At 41.7% G+C, this 23,293-nt stretch overlaps 1 protein-coding gene across 3 annotated transcripts in view; it reads left to right on the forward strand.

Moving 5' to 3' along the window:
- The first annotated feature begins 1,807 nt into the window (after positions 1-1,807).
- Positions 1,808-23,293, forward strand: part of ME3 (malic enzyme 3) — a 129,137-nt gene continuing 107,651 nt past the window's right edge. Inside the window, exon 1 of one of the 3 annotated variants that reach the window (XM_074860310.1) lies at positions 1,808-2,137. In XM_074860310.1, the coding sequence (XP_074716411.1) occupies positions 1,949-2,137 (189 nt within the window). In that variant the 5' untranslated portion in view covers positions 1,808-1,948. Of the gene's footprint in view, positions 2,138-3,995; positions 4,062-4,503; positions 4,640-23,293 lie in introns of those variants that run through there. The other 2 variants (XM_074860312.1, XM_074860313.1) reach the window with 2 other exon arrangements.

Consider the following 23,293-nt stretch of genomic DNA (forward strand, 5'->3'; position numbering starts at 1 on the left):
TATGGACTCTCCTACAAACAGCAGTGTCAAATGTCCTGTTTGCTATGCACATGGCCACAACCACCACAAAATTTACAGCAAATCTGTGGTGGGATGGAGAACAGCTCACTCAAATTCAGGCTGGCGGAGTCTGATGTGGTGCTAGCTGGTGGGAGTAGGAAAGCTTTGACAAGCTGGCAGGATATTGACTTTGTTTTTATGCAAATTGATCCTCACAAGATCAAAGTCTCAAGATTTTTCCAATTTACAGATATGCAAAAAAGCAATAATAGTGGCAAATTCCTTCTTTGTCTTCCATGCACTAAAATTCTCCCTGATTATAATCTGGCCTCAGTGATGCATGTATTCCTTATCTTCATTGTCTGGGTCTCCCCAGTAGTATGTCTCCATTTATGGCAAATTTCTGGTATTTGAAACAAAAGGGGAAAAAAAAACAAAGACCAGATAAACAACTCCATTCTCAAAATGTATCTGACTGGTGACATGGCGGAGGGGGAAGTTTTTTTCCCCATGGTTGTAGTAGTTATTAAGCGGACACAGTCCTCAAGGACAAGGTTTGAATATAATCATTGTCTTACAGCAGAGGTGTAAATACCCTGGGCACACTGAGGGCAGTGCATGAAGCCATATACTCTTTAGGGAGAAATCATAAGGCCATGGAATTGAACTGAAATAGTCTATTCTAGTCTACTCTATGAGAATCTATGAAATGCCAAGGCAAGAAAGGACAACCATATCCATCTAATCAACACCTTCCACTCTGCAGTCCATTCTTTTCTACACCAACTATACCATTTATCCCACAAAATATCAAAGCATATTAAAAAATACATCTGCAGACAGCAACACAAATGGAAGGAGAAGCTGGAGAGCGTCCCTCACCCAAAGCAGACCTGAGCTTCGTCATGAGGGTGTAGGTATGGGAGCAGCGTTGACCTGAAGATGGAATTGAACCAGAATCTTCCCTCTGTTGGGGAGTAATCTGGCCACTGGGTTTCTGTATGAAAAGTGGTAGTAGTAATGATGATGTCACCATTTTAAAGGACAAAAGAGCTTAATTCTTTGAAAAAATGGATGGAGGGATTTGCCTTTGTCAGTGAATAGAATCTATAGATTACGATATATACAAAATGTATGTAATACAGATAATATATACTACATACACAGTATATATGTCAGACGTATGTATATAGATTTTATATAGAGAACATACAGACTGCAGGTAGATTGAAATGCCGAACTCTCTACAGCTGCTCGTGCTCCAGAAGAGCGATGATATCTGACCACCCTCTCAAAGCGCTTCCCCAGCACTAACGGCTCCTCCGAGCAGCTTTATTCCCCCTCCACGTTCTGGGGGGGTCCCGTCCTTTGCCCAGGGCCCGCGGCAGCACCGACCCCCGCGTCCGGGCCGACTCGCCCCTCGCTCCCCGCAGCGCGGGCCCAGCCTCTCCCCTCGCGATGCCCTTTGTCAAGGTGAACGGAGAAAATACTGATCTGAAGGAGGGAGGACCGCAACGCGGCGGCGGGGCCAGGGGCTCCCTCAGGGCCCGCGGTGGCGGGAAGGCGAAGCCCCGGCCGGGCAAACCCCCTCCCCGCCCCTCCCCTCCCCTCAGGCCGGCGGAGGGGCCGCCCCTGGGTGCCCGGGCGGGCGGGCCCGCTGTGCCAGGCGGAGGCGGGGCCCCGGCGGGCACCCCCCTCCCCTCAGCTGCCGGCTGAGCCTTAACAGGTAACGGAGGAGGCGCCACGGCCGCGGGGTCGGGGCGGGATTTGCTTCCTGGGTTTCCTTTCGCTTCGGCGGGGACCGCCGCGCCCTGAGGGGCCGGGCTGGGCGCACCTGGGCCGGGCCGGGCTGGGCTGGGCTGGGCTGGGCTGGGCCGGGCCGGGCCCGGCCCGCCCTCTTGCCGCGCCCTTCCCGCCCCGCCGGGCGCCCGTGTCCGCTGACGCCGCGATGGTGCCGGTGTGCGGCGGGGCGGGCGGCCGCCTGCTGCGGATGGCGGGGGCCGGCCGGGGGCCGCTTCTCTGCGGCGTCCCCCGGGGCCGCAGCTGCCAGGCGGGGGGCAGCCCCGCCACCCGCGGCAGGGCGCTGGCCGTCAAAAAGCGAGGCTACGACATCACCAGGAACCCCCACCTCAACAAGGTCGGTGCCGCCGGGGATTTGCCTGGGCAAGAAGGAGGGGAGAGGGGCTCGGTGGCGGCTGGGGCGTGGATGGGGGGTGAGGGAAGGTGCTTGACCTCCATGGCAGGTGTCCCGCCTTGGAAGTATGTTGGTAGCGTTGCCTGTGTCCGTCCCCAGCGGTGTGGCCCTGCTTCAAAAGGGAATGAAATGCTGGGGGAGCAGGCGCGGATTGACCCGAACAGAGCCCAGGGTGAGAATTATAGGTGTTCACCTGCGGATTTGGCATCCGCGGCCTCCTCCACAGCCGGTCATCTGGCGTCCGTCTGTCCGCTGCGGCTGCCACGGCGGTGGCACTGGGAGAGCCCGGGTAGGGCAGAGGTGCCTTTGGCTAGGACCTGAAGCCATTTGCCTGAAATCATGAAAATACCTGGGGTATTTTGGTACGCATTATATTAAGCACGTAGGCATGGAACTGATCGTTTGCACCTTCGTGTTAAAACAAGCGTGTGAGGTGGTTCTTGTTGTAAAGCTTCCTTTCACAGCATATGCATAGCAATGTGTGTTCCGCTACCAAAGCAGTGTGTTTTGCTGGGATGAAGATCTATTCATTCACGATACTGCAGAAGCCTCAACATTACTAAAAAAAAAAAAAAAAAAAAGCTTTAGGACGAAGGTTTTCAACAAAGTCTGTGAGGTGTGTAAAATGACACCCCGTAACTTAGCCCTATGCTACTTTTCCGTCCCTTTCCATAATTTGAAGGGAAAAAAAATAATCTGGATGCAAATTTTGGGATCGAATATGTCAGATTCAAGAATGTTGGGTTCCATTTTCTTGTATTAATATTGCTAGAAATAGCTACAAATGCATTAATTACCTTAAAAATAAGCAGTTATTAAACATGATATTGATAGTTGATGGGTCTGCGACTATTTATTATCTGCTTGGTATGTAGTTATCCATTATATGAGCCTCCTGTGTCATCTTCTGGATGGGAGACTCTTTGGATGGCAATTTTTACTTCGGTGTGTTGGATTTGCGTGTCCTGGTACCATTTCAGCATCCATAGAGGTGCACCCTTAAGGACCAAGGCAGGCGATGACACAGGATGTTACTGAATACGCAACAACTTTGTAGCAATCTGATTTGAAGAGAAGGGGAATTGCCAGCTATCTCATAAGCAACAGTAATTTACCAGCATTAAGTGGTTTTGATGAGTTTTTCTTCAAGGTGTGTCTTGTTTGGTGTTCAGTGGGTTATAAAGAGTAACATAGTTAATGTTTCTAGTAGTCTTACATGTATCAGTTCGAACTCAAAAATTAATACTTTGACCTTTCCTCAGTGTAATGCAATAATAGCACACAGTTGAATCTATCACATTTTAAATTGATCTGGCTACAGATTTTGAATGTCCCATTTGATAACTTTCAGAACCAAGGCTTTTTTGAAGTGCTTTCCCCCTTTCCAGTGAAATAAAGTATTTAAGTCTAAATGGAATTTTGGCCCATGTGAAGAGAAGGGCGGAAAACTGCTTCTGTTAGAGGTAAAATATATTCTAGTATGCCATGGTTAATTGGCCATGAGAAATCTCCCAGCTGGTCTCCAGCCTGGGTGTTTGCTGTTTATGTTGTTCTGTTCCTCCGGCAGTACAGACCTTACGTTCATTGATGTAGTCATCTACAGAACATCCAAGTGAGGACAGAAATGGCTGGCATCTGTGGTAAGAGATAAGGACTGCCTGTTTACGTACCTAGGGAACTAGTCATTAGTAAATGCTCAAGCCCTCTTTCCAAACTTTTCTAAACAGACTTCTATTTCTCTGCTGCTCTTAACAGTTTGTTGTAGTATCTAAGGAATGAACTGTTCAACTCAAATGGGATATTTCAGACAGTTCATATGTTGTCAGCATATGATCGATGGCCCTTTGGTCTGCTAAGCTGCAGTGGGGTAAGTAAAAATTAGGGATCTCAATAGGTTTTCAGCTGTTGTACTCTCCTCACCTTGCAATTACTGTTTACCCCTTTGGTAGCTAAATGTGGGCATGGCATCATTGCTGTTTTTCTGCGGTGGATCTTACTTTAAGCTTTCATCTGGTTGAAGGCTGTTCTGCAGGGGATAGTTCCTACATCTCTCCAAGAACCTTTGAAAAAATTTTTCAGAAGCAAGGCTTTGGGCAGCAAGTGTTTTGCTGCTTTATTCAATGCCCTGACTGTTTTATAGCTTTAGGGTGATGTTTAAAGTGTCAGTCTAAAAGTGATGAAGACTTTGGTATTTATTCAATGAATAAGACTATGTCCCTCCAGCAGAATCACAGACAGATTTATGTTCTGAGGTTATTGATCCAAGTCATTGCTTGCTTACTAGGTTGAAGGTGCTTTGAAGAAGAAGCAGACTCAGAAGTCGCTGCTGCTAGGTCCTCTGTAATACCCTAAATACCAGTAAAAGCAGGCTGTCCTCTGAGAAGTTCCTCTGTTTTCCAAATCTGCCTGAGAAGAAAAAAACAAATAGAAAAACTGGTGATGGATGTAAGAAATTTGCAGTTGTTTCTTTATTTTGGTCATTGTTTACTATTGTAAAGTTGGCTGGCTTGTTTGATGATGTAAGGAATTGAATTTCTAAATATTGGTCAAGGGTGCCAACACTGCGTTAAGCATGGATTGTAAATGAGTTATCTCCAGTCCTTAAATTATTTAGCCAATCTATGCATTGTGTATAGGAGCTTGCTTGACTAGGCATTTTGGGGAAAATTTAGAGGAAAAAGCTGTCTTGCAGTTAAGACAAGGCTGCGTTCCAGCTCTGAGACTGGGTTTGATTATGTCTCAGACTCTCTGTATGACATTGGGAAAGTCACATGCAAGGAAATCTTATAGCCTAAATCCTCAGACGGTAGGAGGAACTTTGAAGACAGAACCGGTTATGCTGCTTCTATGCTGATGAGACTTTCAGTGCACTGCATGTTTCTATACTATTCAAATACTGTTATTCCTTCCGTGGTGAAGTATTACAGCCCATGTCTAATCCGAGGGCAGGACTTGGGAAATGTCAGCGTTCTTCTGAGGGGTACTTGCAGTCTTAAAAGGCAGTAGCACTTGTTCTTAGTTGACAGAACAGTCTCAGAAATAAGAGGAGAGTGAAGAAGAGCTTGTTGAATGTTTTCATGAAGTGCCTCGTGAAGTAGTTCTTTTCCTGACTTTGAATGCTGCAAAATTGGAAAACCTGAAAATTTTAACTATGTCAGATAACTACAGAGAACCGGTGAGACTGTTCTGTGGCGATCCAAGTGCAAGGTGGATTCCAGGAGAATTTGTTAGAAGCTTTGACCATGTGTAAGTGACTTGCTGACAGGGCGGCAGCAGTGCTGGACTTGCTGAGAGACAAGTCTGTTTTACTGTGGGGTGTCAGCCTTGTGAAAAGCTAATTCAGCACTCAGACCCTGGGAGGAAAGATGGGGCATCTCTTACCCACTACCTTATTTATCAAAGTTGCCTTGTGTTTGGTGTGGTCAAGGTCATGTGTCCTCTCTCTGACACTGCTGTCAGTTCTTAAGATTTGTGTGATTCTGCTCATATCAGATGTGCTGTTCATGATTCTCAAGTTCTTCCAGGGACTCCGTCAAATTCATGTTCCCTCTCTGTGTTTTAACAAACTCAGACTGAGCTGGACAATTCCCAGTTTGACCACACACCTGAAGGGACTCAAAAATCTTGTCTTGTCCAAAATCGAGTGTAATTTTGTTTGTGACATCTGACTACACTGTTCATTTGGAAGGTTGACAGCACTTCATGCATTTTTCTGGAAGTCCTGATTTTGAGATAAATCTTGCCTCCTTGGAGATCTGCCATCACAAACAGATGCAGAACTGGAGGTCACAGTTTGTTTTCAGAGTGGCAGGATATTGCCATATTTGAAGGGCTGAGATAATACACTAAACTTTTCTGCAAGGTGGAGTGCAGGGATCAGAATTTGGGGTCTTCTGTGTACATCTAGATAATACCCTGTACTCTTTTGATGTGCATGCATACTTTCCATTGCTTTTCATGGAATGTGTCATGAATTACCAAAAAAACCGCAAACCTCAACAAAATGAAATTACCAGTCTGGATCTGTAAGAATGAAACTTTAAGGAATTGCTGTAGGTTTCTGCAGCATTTTTGTAATGTACTGCCCTACACATCATTAAAATGCAGAAAGTTTGTTTGTCCTTCAGCTTTGTGGGGATCAGAGTTGAGCTAACTGAGGGTTCTTTGAACACAGTGTCAGTAATTTGCCACTGCAGCTGAGAAAAAAATTATATGGTCTTGCACATGGCTGTACTCGGCAACTGTGGTGAAATGCCTAAAATTATCTGGATTTACAAAATGGTTACATTTAAACAAAATTAGTAATGAGCACAAGAACAGTGTGTCTGAAATGGCACCTGGCAAGATCAAATTGAGGCAGGATTCTGTTTTAAAGTTAATCTCCTCTCTAAATCCACAAGGTTATATTCTTACAACTGGAGTTTCTGGTTGGCTAGCTTTAGGTCTGCATAGACATACAACTACAGAGGTACACACAGGGCTTTAAGTGGCTGTGTGACTCCCAGCATTTGTTAACTTGCTATCTCTTCATGTTTTGCAAAGTAATAGTATGAGGAAGGCAGAGTTTGGAGGTTCCCCTCTTATTTTCAGGAGCCTAAAACTATTCAAGCAAGTTTTAGGGGACAAGTTTTAGACTGGACAAGTTCATTTAAAAAAAAAAAAATAAAATCCACTGAGGGTTACTAAACACAATGGAACCACACCTGACTTAGAAAGTCCCCAAACTGAAAATGTGAAAGGATGGGAGTGTGCAGTGGAAGAGTATCCTATTTATCTGTGTTATTTACTCTTCTTAAGGTTTATGGCTGCTGCTGGAGATGGGATGCTCCTGTAGATGAACTGACCTGGTGGGAATCCCATGTTTCTAGGGATATCAAACAAGATATTTTCATGGGGAAACCCTGCAGCACATGGGCTGCTTCAGACCCAAGTCAAACCACAGCTGAGAGAGAGCTCTTCAACAAATCATGCTCCAACTCTTCTAGACATGTGAGTGAGCTGGAGCACTGTGCACTATGATGAGCCTCTGATGGTGTCCAGAGCAGACAGGCTGTTTTCATGTTTTCACTTGTTCTTTATTTCATCAGTCAAGCCTAGGTGTATCACCACTGACTTCAGTCAGATCAAACTCTGAGAAGATGAGCTTTGGCCCAGTATTTTGGCAAACATGGTAGTGTTCTGGAAATATGATTGCTCAATTAGATTCATTTTGGCCCTCATCCTGGCATGTGGAGCTTCATTTTTGTTTGTTTGGTGTTAATGTCAAGCATATATTTTTTGTGAGTCCAAAGTATCTTTTGGCAATGGCATTTCCTAATGTTTTGTACCAAAGAACTTATCATGGCATGGTCAGCAAACTAAGCCCAAACTAAATCTGTCAGTGCTTCTGATATTAGCAGCGGCCTGCAAAAGTCCCTTTGCTTCCCCAGCTTGGATTCCAGTTTCTCTTCCTTATCATAGCCAAATCAGGAGGCCATCTGCTTTCCTGTCCCTCTGCATAATCTCTTGCCAACACTGTCACTCTCCCCTCTGGGATATCACTAATGCTTTGAGAGTAGAGGTCTTGTGGAAAAGCTTGGAAGTGCAGAGGAAGTCTGTTGCTGCCAAGGTGAGAGGGGTGCTGATGCAGACCCAGCCTCTGTCTGTGTTCTACTAACCCTGTAATACGTTGGTCCTTGTTCTGCCTTTAGCATTTGTAAATGCATTGAGAGGTCTTGGAAGTATTGGTTGGGCAGCTTTTATAAGTGCTGAGTTTATGTTTGCATTTGCTATATTAATAAAAATAAATTGCGTTTGGACCAAAATGCTTGTTTCTGTTTTTGAGCAGTTTGTTATAAAAATACCTTTAAGTTGTGGGAATTTATCAGTTTGGCAGCTGCCTATGTTGCTTTCTTTTTATCATGCCCTTTCTTTTAGAGAAGCCTAATCCTTACACCAGGCGTGTTTTGGTAGAACACAGCCAAGACTGAATGTAGCTCTTGTTTCATAGGGTGCACTAAGTTTTTTTGGCACTTGAATAAGAATTGCACTTAAGTAACACAAACTGTTTGATAAATAGTGTGAAAATTGGTGCAGTTAGAATGAATGTTACAGCTTGTTCAGCATTCCTATTCATTGCATCTAGTGAAATGTGTGGCAAACAACCAGTTGATGACTTGGGAAGCACTGTAGCTGTTGGTGGGAATGGGAAGACTGAGTGTATTATATGTGGGGCTGGTCCTGTAAATAGTCTTCACTGACCTCGGTGGCTTCAAGCCTTGCCCCATGTAAGTAGCATGACAATGTCATTGATGTTAGAAACTGTGTGCTGTTGTATGTTGAGATGAGTCATTGGTGCTCATCAGAATTAGTGATGATTTAACTGAAGCTGCGGAAAGGCAGTGATAATTCACAAGATGAAGTGAAGAGCAATAGTTTGTGGCTTGGTTTTGATTTCAGATGGATTTGCCATGCAGTAGGGCATCCACTAGAGATGGGTCTGGCAGCTTTGTAGTGCTGTGTGGCTGGGTTTGACCCCTGAAGTTTTGGCTTTGGTGTGTCAGATCTGGCACTCGTTGAACAAAACTGGACCGAGAGCAAGTTCCATTTGACTTGATTTTGGATGAAGAGAATGTAAACTGAATCTCTCTTTAGCTTCTGTGGCAGCCACCTCCAGAAGAGCACTGTAGCTGCTGTTACGGGCATTCATTCAGAGCTGAGAAAGGAAAGGTGGGTCTTTAATGAATAACTACACTCTACTGGTACCCCTTGCTGAAAGGGGAAGTTGTGGTTGTTTATAATATTTAGGCTCCTCCAGGGCTTTGGGATAGTTTTCTTACTCTGCCTTGCTGTAAGTGATGATGATTTACCTTCCTGCCTCTGCAACTTGCCTGGCTGATGGGAGGTACTGTGCAAACCTCTGCTTTTGGCAGCTCTCCTGGGGTTTCAGTGTTTTACTCCTTCTCCACTTCAAAGAGTGCCACCACCAGCACGTGCCCCCATGCAGACAGCACCCAGGCATTTCCAGCGCCAAGCCCCTTGCAGAGTTAGGGCCTGGAGTTTGATGTTGGAACTGCCAATACACATGCCTGCTCTAGCTGAAAGCTGGATGCTGCCCTGCACAGGAGAAGCCTTGCCTGTACTTGTCTCTGATTAAATGCCATGCAGGAGTACAGATTGTTCTGCTTTGTTGTTTGGTTTGGGGGGTTTTTTGGTTGGTTTTGGTTGGTTTGTTGTTTTTTTTTTTTTTTTACCAAGGGAGCAGGGAGCTAAGAGGCAAATGGTTATTTTAATTATCCTTGGGGTTCTGGATCCAGAAATTCTTAGACTGGCAAAACCTAGGAGACAAGTCAGGTTGAAAAAACAGTTTTTGCTTTGTCTCTTGCTTTTCCTCTGACTGTTACTTATTTTTCTGGACCTGCTACCAAACCTTGAAAGGGCTATTGTAGCATTCACCCAAATAAATTCTTTTGGGACAGGCTTAGCTTTAGAGCTGTTGTGAGCAGGTCAGACAGGCCTTGATACTTGGGGGAGAATAAACACTGTGCTATAACTCCCTCTCTTTCAATAGAAGGCTTATCACAACAGCAAACTTGACTAATTTGAGCTTATAATGTGCTCTAGTAGAGATGATGAGCGTGTTTTTAATTTTTAACCTCCTCTTTGAGGCCCAGGGGTGACACTTGCTATCTCTCTCCCCAAACAACATGACATTTTGATAAATGACTTATGTATTGTCAGCCTAATACAATATCTTTCTTTTCAAAATGCTTTAAATGTCAAAGCTTTTTATAGTTCTGCAGCTGCCAAACACAAAACTCAGACATAAACTGAGCAGACTATGGTTCTGACAAAGAAAATAACGCCAATTCAAAACTTTTCCGCATATCACCGTTTCCTGCTCCACTTCTCTTTGCAGCTCTCTGTTGCACATGTATCCTTTTTCAACACATGGAACCAAAACAGATTTTCAGTAAATTTCTGTAATTTAACCTCAAAATAGGTTAGCTCCACATCTCAGAGCAATTTTTATTTGCATGTCTAGCTTATAAAGTGATAAGTCTGTTTTGTAGTATGTCCATATGGATTAGCTCTATTCAGCCTCATAAAACATGTAGTTAGGGCTTTACTGTGTTTCTCAACATAGGAAGGAATTAGTAATTTCAAGTACAGCAGTGCTATGTCCTCCTGAACAAGACATCTTGAACTTTAACTCTTTGGCTTGGCTAATGGATTTGTCACTTTGCCTAGTGGTTTAATTCATTATGGAAACAATTAAACTCCATTTAGTCTTCATTTGAAGGGTTTGATGTTAAACCTGCAGGTAGTTTTAGCTATGATTATTTAGAATTGAGAGAAGAGATTATACATGCCAAATCCTGTCATTTTGGGAAGTGTCCAGATCCTGAAGTTTCTGTTGTCAGGATGGTCTAAGCATGTAAACACAGCAGGGGTTGGAGGGAGAGATAATATGTTTTACTGGGCCAACTGATTAAGGGGTGGGGGGGGGGGAGGAATTAAAACCAGGTGTTTTCATTTTCATAGCTCTTCTTCTAACAACTCTTTTTTTTTTTTTTTTTTAATCCCAACTTGATCAGTTGGTCCAATAAACAATAAAACCACCCAAACCCAAAACCTCTGCCTGTTAGCCATTTCCTACCTCACAGGGAATTAGATGTCTTCATGCTGTCAGTTGTGTCTATAGCTAATTGCTGGAATGAAACAACTGCATCTGTAAATCAGATCCCTTGATCACAATTATTGGAGGGACAAGGCCCTTCTCTCTGCAAATACTGTAAAAAGGTTTCTAAATCTAGCCATAAAATGAGCCAAATAACAAAAACTACTTGCTGAAGTGTTGAGTCTGAATCTGGTGGAAAAAACTAAATATAATCTAAAAATGTATTGTGTCTCCCATTGATTTGAAATTTAAAAAAAAACAAAACAAAAAACTGCTAGGAGAGCAGACCATTTGTGCTAGTGCAGTGTGCACGAAGTCTGAATTCCAGCAGACACTCTTGTAGGGAAGAGAAAGAGTTGTGCAATAGTTGCAGGAACATGAAGGGCATTTGTACTAGAATAGTTTAGCAGTTCAGGTGGTTTCTGTCTGAGAGACACAGTTTGTGCAAGAGGATCTCAAAGTATTTGAACTGATGAGGATGTTGGGAAGAAGAATTGAAAACTTCTCTCTTCCCCCAATGCCTAGCAGATGCATTGGCTTGGTGGGTGAAAGTGATGGAAAGCAATGATAAATGTGACCATGTGCTCCAGGTAGATGCATCTACAGAAAACTTTCCAAGCGTAAGTTCGTGCTGATGGTAATGCAGAACAGCTTCGTTCTGTGGTGTCTTTATGCTCACTAGTGCATTTGCTTACAATGGTGTCTTACAAGCTTGTCAAGTCACATGCAAACACAAACTTACTTGTCGAAGGTAATAGAATGATTTTTTTCCCCTCAAGTTTGGAGGGTTTTTGGTGCACGTACCACTGGGACTTGTTTCTCATTGCACACATGCAACAGATTCCTCTTAGGTTTGGTAACTTGCCCAGGTTGTGATGTGCAGTAGTATTTATTAGAAGGAGTCATGTGGGACATACCTTTCACTCCATGTGCTGATGCCAGCAGCTTTTACTGTCTTACATCTAAGGGAAAAAAAATGTTTGCAACAGCACAGAGGTGTCCCTGAGCATTGCTCTTTGGTTTCTAAGATGCAGCATAGGCTTAAGCCACTGGGAGGCTTTCCCCCTCATTTCAATCAACTTCATCAAGCCTCTTTTGAATTTAGGAATAAGCAACTGCACCATTCAAGATGTAAGAACATTTGATCACAAAAGGAGAAGATTAATGGTAGTATAGTGTGAAATTTCACCATCTTGCTCTGTTAATACATCGTAATTAAAATGGAAACGTATGTGAAAAATTGTGCTTATTATTTGTTAAAGCCAAAATCTCAAAGCAAAAATTGAATTTGCCAATATCATCAGTTCCTATTGGTAGAGAATCACATGAAGGCTCCAGCTGCTTCCATAGCTGTGTGTCCCAAAAATCAACAGTACTTTTTAGTACTCTTTATTTTAGCAGTATCTGTCCAAGCTCATTCATCTTCCTTATGAGCTTTGGAGCAACCAACTCAGTGATGCCTTTCCAATGCCAAAAAGCTGTCCTCTGGCATGCAGATAAGCAGGGCTGGACTTCTTCACAGCAGCTGCTAGAGGAAAAACGAGGGCACTAAGTGAGATACGTTGGAGAGGTTGAAGCTGCCCTGGAGAGTTCTTGTAGTAGTGTAATAAAACTTACAAAAGTGCCTTTGAATTGTGACCTTCCAAATGTCCACTGGTCAAGGGTGATTGGGATTATGAAACAGGAATGAATGCATGACTGATGCTTGCTGAAACTGGACCACTCTCCCTAAAGGCAAGTAATTGTTTTGGATTAACATGTTAATTGTATTTGAAGTTATCTTATAACGAAATCATTTCTCATATAAATAGAAAAGGGGTGATGCAAAGGTGCTGGAAAGCAGCAGCAAGGCTCTGGCTGCTGCTGGAAAATAGGTTTGGGGTTGGCCACTTTTTAAAGGTTAATTTCAATTGAAAGATAAGCTTTAATGGATTTGGCACTGAGAGTGCAACTGTAACCAGATCTCCTTGTTTTGTACAAGTGCCTTTCAGGTTTTTCTGCAAGTTCAAATGTCCTTTTGACTGGCAGCTGGACTGCTTTGCTTGTAGGTATGTAACTGGTATTTGGTGGAGTTGCAAAATGAGTTTCCCACTGAAGCCAAATATAAAAGTGTATGAGAGTCCAGCAGTTTCACTTCCTGCAAAGCTGGAAACCCTTGTAGCATTTATTAAGATTTCCTGCAGGGAAAGAGCGACATTAGTCTTGTTTGACTTACAGAATCATAATATTTGCACTACAATTTGTAAAACAGAGCAAGAAGTTTTCAATTAGTAGTTCTTAAGGAATAGCAAATTCAGTAAAGTGGATTCTTTTAACTTTTTATTTTTTGTCAGAGAATAAATAAAGCAGCTCACAGGACCTTAAATGTTCCACAGTGTTGGAGTAGGGAAGAAAAGCAGTGAACGTGGTTAGTTCTACTAGGAAGAGATGAACAGCTGAAACTGTTCTCAAGTCTTTCTTAATGTCTTTGCTGGGCACATTCATAATATAATCTCTGAACTGTAGTACTGTATCAAGTGCCCTTGTAGGAGGCACAAACTTCAGTCTTGTTGATAAAACAGTCACTTGGTCAGTTCACCACTGGTTTTAATTTTCCTAGTGTTGCAAAATTTTTCTCAAACTCTGAGCTGATTGCATTGAACACTGATTTTGGGCCCAAACCAAATTTGCTTGAAGTCCTGTGAGCCTCTTCCCTTTCAGGTTTGTAGTAATTTCAGGTTTATAGTAATTTCATACTATGGGGAATGCTTTATGTCTTTTAAGACCTTTCAACCTTAACTTTGAGGCAGCATTGCTTTTTCCTGTCCATACAGAAGAATGCTGCTGGGAGAGGTGAGGCTCTTGGGCTGAGGAGCCTCTAGTGAGAGTTTCCAGACCTTCAGTGCACACGGTGGTGGGACCATCTGGATGCATGTTACTTTGTGATTGCAGATATTCCTCATCTCCATTCTGGATGAGATGGGCCATATATCTGGGATTTATGGGCATCCAGCATATGCTTTACATATAGTCTGTCATATGCAGAGGCATCAACTTTTGGATGCACTGGATTTACGGTCCACTTGCACATAACTCTGCATGTAAGACTGCAGTTCTGAGCCAGCTTCTGGACTTCCAGAAATCCTGGGGCAATGGCCAGAGTCCTTACATTTTTCACCAGTAAAAGATCTAGGTGGAAACAGAGGGTGTGCCTTGAGATACTGGTATGTGAGAGAGTAGATCTCAAAGATCACTGTATAGAGAGAACATCTGTATACATGTTTGGTAATTCATCTGACAAATATGAGGTGAAGAACTAGAAGTTGTAAAGGTACTTATTTATTGCTCTACAAATTAAGAAACACCTTCATTATCTAGAATGCACCACTTAGGTTTAGAATTTTCTCCAATTTGAGCCTGAAGTGGAGACACATTACTCTTTCAGTCCAGTGAGATTGTGGTTAGACACATCATCCCTGGCTGTGGCTTCCAGATTGTGGCAAAATATAGGAACTGTTGAGTTTGAACATCGAGACTTGGAAAGAAAAGAAAAGAAAACAACATGACTGGGAGAAATACTTGTGGTTTATTATTTCTTATTCCTAATTCTTGGAGGCATTCAGCACATACTATGACTTTCAAGGCACGTATCATTCAGCTTCTGCTTTTCTTTAATGAGATTCATTCAGGCATTGAAGTTCAAGCTATTAGAGTCCTAACACGCTCACTGTGTTACTTCTAACACTTTTGATCTCTGTTGTGTTTCTTATCAAATAGTTATGGAGGGCAGTTTCTGAATCACTGACATGCATTCGGAAAGGATCAGGCAGTCATGGACATCATGTTGGCATATTATATTTCACATTTAATTTTGGAGCACTTTTCTGAGAAATAGTTATTGTTGCTTCAGTGGGGCACTGAATTTAGATTGCCCAAGGTAATATGGGACACTTATGGCAGACCAAGAACATGAGTCTCTCAAAATCAATTCCCTAACCATTCAGCCAGCACACCTGTTTGCTCAGTTGTCATATCAAAGCATCTTTTTTCTGCACTAACAATGATCTCAACCACAGCCTGATAGAAACACATGTGATATCAACTGCTATATCCCATACATGCCATCAGCTATGCATTGTTTTATAAAATGGAAAGCATTTTGTGAAATATTTCCCAAAAGCAGTGTGCAAAAGAAGTGAGAATTAATAAACAGCTGTTCTAGGAATTTTCTTTTAATTCTGTTTACCAGAGTTTGCTGAATTTTTTCCATTAATATGCTTAGTTAATCACTTAAAATTTCTGGTTTTATTATGTAACAGTTCAGAACTTCCAGTCACACTGTGTATAATTTACAGATGCCAATACCTGTAAACTTGAGGTAATTACCTTGTCTACATTATTAAAGTAATAATTCAAAGGGAGAACCAAAATAGGGTAAATACTTACGCATGGGCAGGGATCTGGGTGTGATGTGTGGTCCCCCCATGGCTGCTGCTTAAGCATCTGATTGGACAGATGCTACAACCAGTGATTTCTTAGAAATCAAGATATTATTGGCCTGACTTTCCTCTTATTTTATTTAATTACACCTTCCAGAAAATGTCTAGGAGTAGATCCAAAGCAGATTGAATTTGATGGGAAACAAATGAGTAATTACAGCCCTTTCCAGTAAAGTATTCAGAGTTATAGCCTTATTGGCTTCATATTGTTTAAGAAAGTGCTTTACTGAACTAGGGCATAGGTTTTTGATTTAGTATCCCACTGCTATAAGACTATGAGTGCCTTCTGGGCAAAGCCTATCTGAGGAGTGGCTTTATAGGAGCACAGCTGGGTTGTAAACAAATGGTGATGCACTTCTGCTCTGCATTCAGAGGGAAGAGAAGCAAAATTTAAAAACAATAATATATGTGTGTTACTGAGTACCAGACAGAAGAAAATCAACTGCAAAAATGAAATGGAACTTGCAGGATGAGGTTCAGACAGCTTATAATGTCTCCAGTTGGTATGTGCTTTATTAAATAAATGAGAAGAAAAACAAGAAATAAATACCCCATGAAGTGACACAGTCACTTCAGGTTGTTAAGACTTTTAAATGTATAAATTTGCTCTCAGCTTTGCATTACTGAGGTCACATGGAATTTTTTCATTGAATCACTTTCTTCCTTTAAAAAAGGAGGACCAGAAGAGTAGTGGGTGAAAGGAAAGAAAAGTCCTGAAGGAGTATGCCAGACCCTTATATTAGTGGTGGGTTTAGACCCACCTAATGCTAGTGTAGGAGTTTGACCTGTCCTTCCCATGTACTGTGCAGAAACTGAGCAGTTTGATTGAAGTATGATTGATTAAATAGACAGATTAAGGGTGTTTGGAGCCAGGGTCTGTCTCCAAGCCATGGAGAGCAAACCTCTTCTCCCCAGACAGTTAGATATTAAATTTTGGTTCACTTTGTTGTGCTGCAAATGTGTACATATTCTGATACATTTGCTATTCTGGTTTACAATTCCCTTGTCCCAACTCCCTCATTCCTAGGTTTGGAAAGTTAGGGAAAACAAGCAAAGTGTAACGTTAACAAAGAGCATAGTGAGTATTGCCTGTAGGGTATGACAAAAGGAATAAAACCCCGCAGCCATGGCAAACTTGGTCTCTCTTCTACATACCCGACGCCTTTGCAAGCAAAACTGAGATAGGCAACATTGTGTAAATGTTTGGGTTTTGATCCTATGGGTCCTTAGATGCAGTGCTTACAGTCAGGAAGTGGAATCCTATCTCCTTGATTCATACAGAAAGACTCATACCTTATAGCAGGTTCAGGATTATGCACAAATTCTGAGATCTGGTGGGAAAATTCAGTGGTAGAAAAATTTGCGAATAATATGAATGTAGATGACCAGATCTGTCTAAAAAATACTCCAAGGCATGGATTTTCAATGAGGACAAAAATAAACCTAGAATGTTTGCTTCAAGCTGAGTCTTAGCAATGCTGTTCCAACATAAACGTAGTTTAGAAGTTGTTGGTTTTTGGAAAAAACCTAATTTTTTTTTTTTTTATGTCTTTAAGTTATTCAGGTAACCTCAAGCTTTGCAGAACTGTTTTCTTTTGTCTGGGGAGAAAAAGGCTTGGAGAAGCATCAGGACAACTTTTATGCGGAAATTTTGATTGAGGCCAGCATAATGGAACAGGGAGGTACCTGATTCTATAAACTTACATGTAATAAGCTAATTTAAAATGTGCAACTGCAGGGGCACTCCTCTGCACTTATCACAATGTTTTAGTCTGAAGTAAGATTTTGACAGGTACAAAATATACATCCCCAACAGTATAGGATTTGAGCAACTTCAGTATAATTTGGCTGCTCATCAAAGTAGAGCTTTACATGTAATTTGTCTGGAACTGCTGTTGTTTAGTTCTTGCCTTTTTTTTTCCCCCAATAAGCAAGCACATGCATGTGCCTAGACCATGATTTGTGTCAGAATCTAACCTCTTTATTCCGAGTCCTAATTCACCCCTGCTGTTCTCTGAAATGAAAACCTTCTGATTTTCCTGCAGGAAGAGACATTGCTACTGCCATCTGCAAAACATCAACATCTTCTACATCATGCTAAAGTCACTCCGAACTCTCAGTGTATGATGACTTTCAGAGAATGTTCAAAGGCATATCCTTATCATATGTTAAACACTGAAGTTAAGAGACTGAATATGTCTTATCATGTACCAATTTGTTAGGTGGGCATCAGTTAATTTATGGTGCTTCTTAGCAGCTACAAATTCATACTTCAGTTTGTGTATTCTGGTGGTGGACAAATGATGTGTTTACTTTGTATTAACACATTATTTTGTGCACTTCTGTATTTTACAATTAAAAACATTAAAAGCAATAAATAGCTTTCAGGTGCTGAGTTTTGAATAGTATCTTCTGGATGTATTCGCACAAGCCATCTTTTTTAGAGCTCTCCTTTTATGAATATTGGATGTAGATCATGAATAGAAATGCTTGGGAAGTGCACTCATAGCTTCAAGCCTGAAGGTGTTTTCTGTGGATAATCTGTAACACTTTTGAGAAAAGTGTGAAACATTTCATGCTATTAATATAACCTAATTTTGAATATGTCATACATGTCAGACAGGGATTTTAGTATAACAGTAAGAGGTTGTTTTACCATTGGGAGTACAAGATAAGGAGATGAGAAGCAAAATCTCTGTCCTATAATAAAATGAAGAGTGATAGCAAAAGCAATTTGGTCTGTTGCCTGTGTCTGTACTGTACTTGGGCTGTCTTGGAGGAAGCCAGGTCCTGGTTCTGTCTGTCCATTTATCCTGGTAAGCAGCCGAACTTCATCTTGTTTGTGAAATTGAAAGACCCTTGTGCAGACCCTTTCAGGAAGAAATGTGTGGTCTTGTCTGTTGGCATCAGGTCACTGAAAAAAGGATGAGAGAAGCAGGCATCTGAACCTCACAGTGATCTGCTGCCCCACAGGAGATAGACATATACTTGAGTGTACTGCGGAGCACAAACTGCACTTCAGACCTTCCCTCAGTCATAGCAGCCTCATCATCCTTGTAATGCTCCCAGAGGGCTTTTGAGGGTGAACAGGATGAGCAAGCAGTGAAACAGGCCTTGAACCTGACTTTTTAGAAGACATTGTAGAAGTAGGTGGTATTTCTGTTTCTGAAATCTTGTATAAAATATTTTTGTTTCCAGTTAGTTTACTGTTGTACATCTTTAAGCAAAAATTAACCTCTCAAAATGAATAAAATTAAAACTGATCCTTTACAGTGGGGGAGTGAGGTCTGCACAATACAGTTTACAGATATAAAATACCCTATAGCTGCAGCACAGTGTACTTTGCCTCTCCATTCTGTGTCAGTAGCTCTGAATTTGCAGCAGATTAGTACAGGTATGTTGTGCCACTTTGAAGTCGAGAAGAGGATCGTTCTTTTAAACTTTACTGATATATCTCAGGAAAGGAAAGGTAGAATGAATAGACCTCTCTCTTGCCCTTTGAGGACTTAAAAAGTGGCGAGAATTTACAGTCAAGTTTAAGATTTGTGAGATTTTTCTATTCATCTGGCAACCTATTCAGCTACCAAGGGAAGAAGACAGAAACCATTTTTTAATCCACATGCTTTTTGCCACAAATAAATTCATTCACTGGATATGAGCATATAACTGCTTCAATTGTCCACAGTTTACTGAGCTTCCTGATACATCTAGAAACACTTTAGGAAAACATCTGATTTGCATTGAGGATTTTCTGTTAGAAATACCTGTTTGTCTTCACTGTGCTTCATCAGATTTTGGTGATATGATGGTGTTAAAAGAGGTGTTTGTAACCCTTTAACAATTTTAAAGCGTAGGTATTGTAGATAATAACATACGGGGAAATGGTGGCCATAAGCTTCTTGAAAGTAGCTAAAGGTTTTTGTGTGTGTGATATCCAGGAAGGTTGTAGCTTGACCTCTACAATCAAAATCAGATATGATGTATTGCCCATCTCAACATCCAGGTCATCTGCCAGATCTCAACTGTTTGTGATCACTAGCAGCCTTCCTTGGGCTCTTAACTGACAAGTACATCCTGATGCTTGTTTAAAACCACTGATGCAGCTGATGGGCTGCTTTGCCATGTGAGCTAGTCTCAATGTTGTAATTAAATGTTTGCATTCATAATCTGGTTACGGTTGCTTAATACAGGCTTTACAGCTTGAGTTCCTGTCTCATGGGAACACCTCAGTCAACACTTTTTGTGCATGGAGCTACTTTGAATGTTGTGTTGTACTGGATTCCTGCTGATGTAAAAACTCAAAAAACTCCAAATGACGTACATCAGACGTAGGCAGTATCTATACTAACAAATTAAACATACCCAAGACCATTCTTTGCCACCGAGGCCAGCTGTAAGATCTGCATGCTCACTACTAAACTCTTATCCTTCAAAACAGTCGGTCTGCTTACGGGGTATGGTCTGTGACCCATCGTAAGTCCCAAATGGCCAATCCCGGAATCACCAACCCTATAAATAGGACTGACTGCTGCAGAAGTTTATTGAGAGACATCATGGGTTTTCAGTTAAATACAGTATTGGTAATTACAGCTTTTGATAATCAGCAGCTGTTACATATTTATTTAATTATTCCCCTACACTTGTTTTTAATATAATTTGTTATGAAACTGATATTAACAAAAGTATGATTTAGTTTTTCTTACCAAGATTTTCTTTAAATCTCAAAGTACAGACTAGGGTTCTAGTTCTGCAACTGATTTACAGCTTACCTGTAGTCTCATTTCACCTTACTATTTCAATTTTTTCAGCTAAGGAGACTTCATTCATACTGGGGTTTTTTTGGGGGGTGTGTTGTGGTTGTTTGTTTTCTTTGGGGTTTTGAGGGTTTTTTTCCATCAATGATGACCCCAGGGCCTCATTTCTTTTGTTACATGCTTTCTACTTACGGACTGGTGTATGAATCCCCATACGAACCACTTCTGGACAGAAGCAGAATTTTTTTTTGGAGCAGAATCTATATCTAATTCTATTCTTAAAATACAAAATATACAAATGCACTTCACGTAACCTTACTGTTCTTGATGATGTACCTCAGTTGTGCTGTTGTGTCCCCTTTATGTTGCTTTGGAATAGGATGTGCAAATTATTAATTACTCTCTTCTTTTTTTTTTTTTTCTTTTTTGTGTGACAGCATCTTGCTTTAGTAAGACTTACAAAGTAGTGGCTAAAAGCTTAGAACATGAAAAAGTACACTGACCTCTTTGAGTGTCAGTATGGCTCTGCTTCCCCAGACCTCTGTGCCTGCACCTTTTCGGTGTAAATCCTGTGTGGTCTGTATGACAGCTGCTTGCTGATTTTTACATTAGTACCCACCAGAGTCAAAGAGTTGAAGACCTTTTGCGCAACAAACAGGGATTTCCCACCCACAGTTTTAAGGAATTCTTTGAAAATTATATTTCTTGTGGGCTACTTCAACGTTGGTGAATCATGCGGCACTAAACTCACAAATTATAGCTTGGTTAAGTGGTCTAGAGAAAACAAAAATTTCCAGTATTTGAAGAAGAATTTGTGACCCTGAAAGCTTGTCTATTTGTTTTTCCCCTGACTATATTGATTGGCATAGCCAAGCTCAATAAGAATGATTGACATATGCCAGGAGCTCATAATTCTGGTGCTGTGAATGGCAACGCATATGGTTAATCCACAAATGGTTAATGCATTTGCTCAGCATTTCCAAGTGGAAAGTTGTTCATTGGCCCAGGACAGTACTTTTCTCGTGGACTAGTCTTTCACAATGATTATTAATATGAAAGCTGAGAAACTAATTGCAGATAACTTTATACAATTACATTGATCCTTTTAGTTTTCAAACGTTATTATTTAAAATATTTCGTTCCATAATAATGTCTTTTAAATCTTGGATTCTTTATTGGTTTGCACTAACTAGTTACAGTTTAGAGTATGTTGCTTGCTGCTTCTCATCTAAAGTGGGCAGCTCTTTCAAAGAGGAATGAAGAATTAGAACCCATTTATGAAGTTTGCTTTCTGGAACAGGGTTGCTTAGAACTCCACAGCTTCTGGTGATCGCCAGTACTCTTGGGTGTTTTTGGCCAGTTGATGAAAATGCCCTCCTACCTGCAACACCTACAGAGTTTGTGTGATTGGAAAGTACATACAAAAGGTTTCCATAGAGATATCTGCGTGGAGGAGGTCCCAAATACGAGGCAAGTAGGCTGATGAGCCTCCAAAAAGTAGTACTTCATCAACCCCAGAATAAGTGTTTCAAATAGTAGTTCACTATCCTTCCAAAAAAGATGCTTGTCAAGGGAAGTATCTTGGTGTTCAGCAATCAGGTAATTGGTGTTCCGGAGTTAATAAGCCAAGTTCAGAGGGAGTTTGAAAAGTTAATTCTGTCTTGCTTCACAACTGTCTCTTCATCAGTGGTTTAAGCTCATTGTTTCATGCTTTATGTGGACACAGTAGACTCTTGCTCATCTAATCACAGAGGCAACTTCAGCAAGGCCAGGCAAAATAATGCAATATTGTTCTGGTTTGGGCTGGGGTAGAGTTAATTTTCCTCATAGTAGCTAGTATGGGGCTGTGTTCTGGATTTGTGCTGGAAACAGTGTTGATAACACAGGGGTGTTTTTGTTACTGCTGAGCAGTGCTCACACAGAGTCACGGCCTTTTCTGCTCTTCACCCCACCCCGCCAGCGAGTGAGCTGGGGGTGCACAAGAAGTTGCGGGGGGACACAGCTGGGACAGCTGACCCCAACTGACCCAAGGGATATCCAGATCATATGATGTCATGCTCAGCATATAAAGTTGGGGGAAGAAGAAGGAAGGGGGGGATGTTCAGAGTTACAGTATTTTGTCTTTCCAAGTAATGGTTAGGCATGATGAATCCTGGCTTTCCTGGAGATGGCTGCACACCTGCCTGCCATGGGAAGTGGTGAATTAATTCCTTGTTTTGCTTTGCTTGTGTGCATGGCTTTCGCTTTACCTATTAAGCTGTCGTTATCTCAACCCACGAGTTTTCTCACTTTTACTCTTCCAATTCTCTCCCCCATCCCAACTGGGGGAGGGTGAGTGAGTAGCTGTGTGGAACTTAGTTGACAACTGGGGTTAAACCATGACAAATGTTCATGTTTGAACATAAAGCTTTACCACCACAGTGGTTCCCAGACCCTTGAAGGACCCTCATCTGTGTTGTGGTGCAACCCCTTCTATGTGGGTGTTTGGATTTTGAAAGGGTTTGCTGTATCTGTGAACCCTGGAGGTGCTCGGCTCATTTGTAGAGTGTTATCAAATCTCCTTTCTACAAATAAAGGGTGTATTTCTGCATAAAAAGGAAAAAGATGTTCTGTGGTATTTTTTGCAGACAGATCTCACGTTCATTAGACACCAAGAAAAGCCTGCTGTGTTTATGCTTAGCAAGACTCAGTTCAGAAGCGTTGTCAGGTGTTAGCATGGGGTTTCAGACAGATCTGGCACGGGGATGGGGACTTAACTGAATGACGCACGCTTTTTCTGTGCTGTGCTTCAGCACTTTGGAAAGGCGTTCAGTTCTTACATGTGTTAAGCATCTTTCAAGAAGCGTTGCATCTTAGTTTCTAGCTTCGCAAGCTTGCGAGACATCAGTTTTGTCTTGACTGTTTATCTGAGGGAAACATACATCAATCCTGTAAGTGCTGTTAGCTGGCTATGTGTAAACACATTAGTAGTAGAGAGTGTGTGAAGGGTTTTATGCTATTGTTCCAATTGATGTTTATGCCTTGCTACTCTTTTCAGCGACAGTTCATAGTCAGCCTCTTTTCTGTAAAGACCTTTCATGGCCAGAGTGTTCCCCCATGAGCAGAAGTTTGAGAGGCATCCTAGTTTATTTAGGTGTTCTCTGTGTGTGAATATATAGAAAAAAACTCTGGAAGATATAGCTGCTTTTTAATCTAGCTTTAAATTTCC

The sequence above is a fragment of the Strix uralensis genome, chromosome 2 (assembly GCF_047716275.1).
Source record: "Strix uralensis isolate ZFMK-TIS-50842 chromosome 2, bStrUra1, whole genome shotgun sequence".
NCBI classification, from domain to species: domain Eukaryota; kingdom Metazoa; phylum Chordata; class Aves; order Strigiformes; family Strigidae; genus Strix; species Strix uralensis.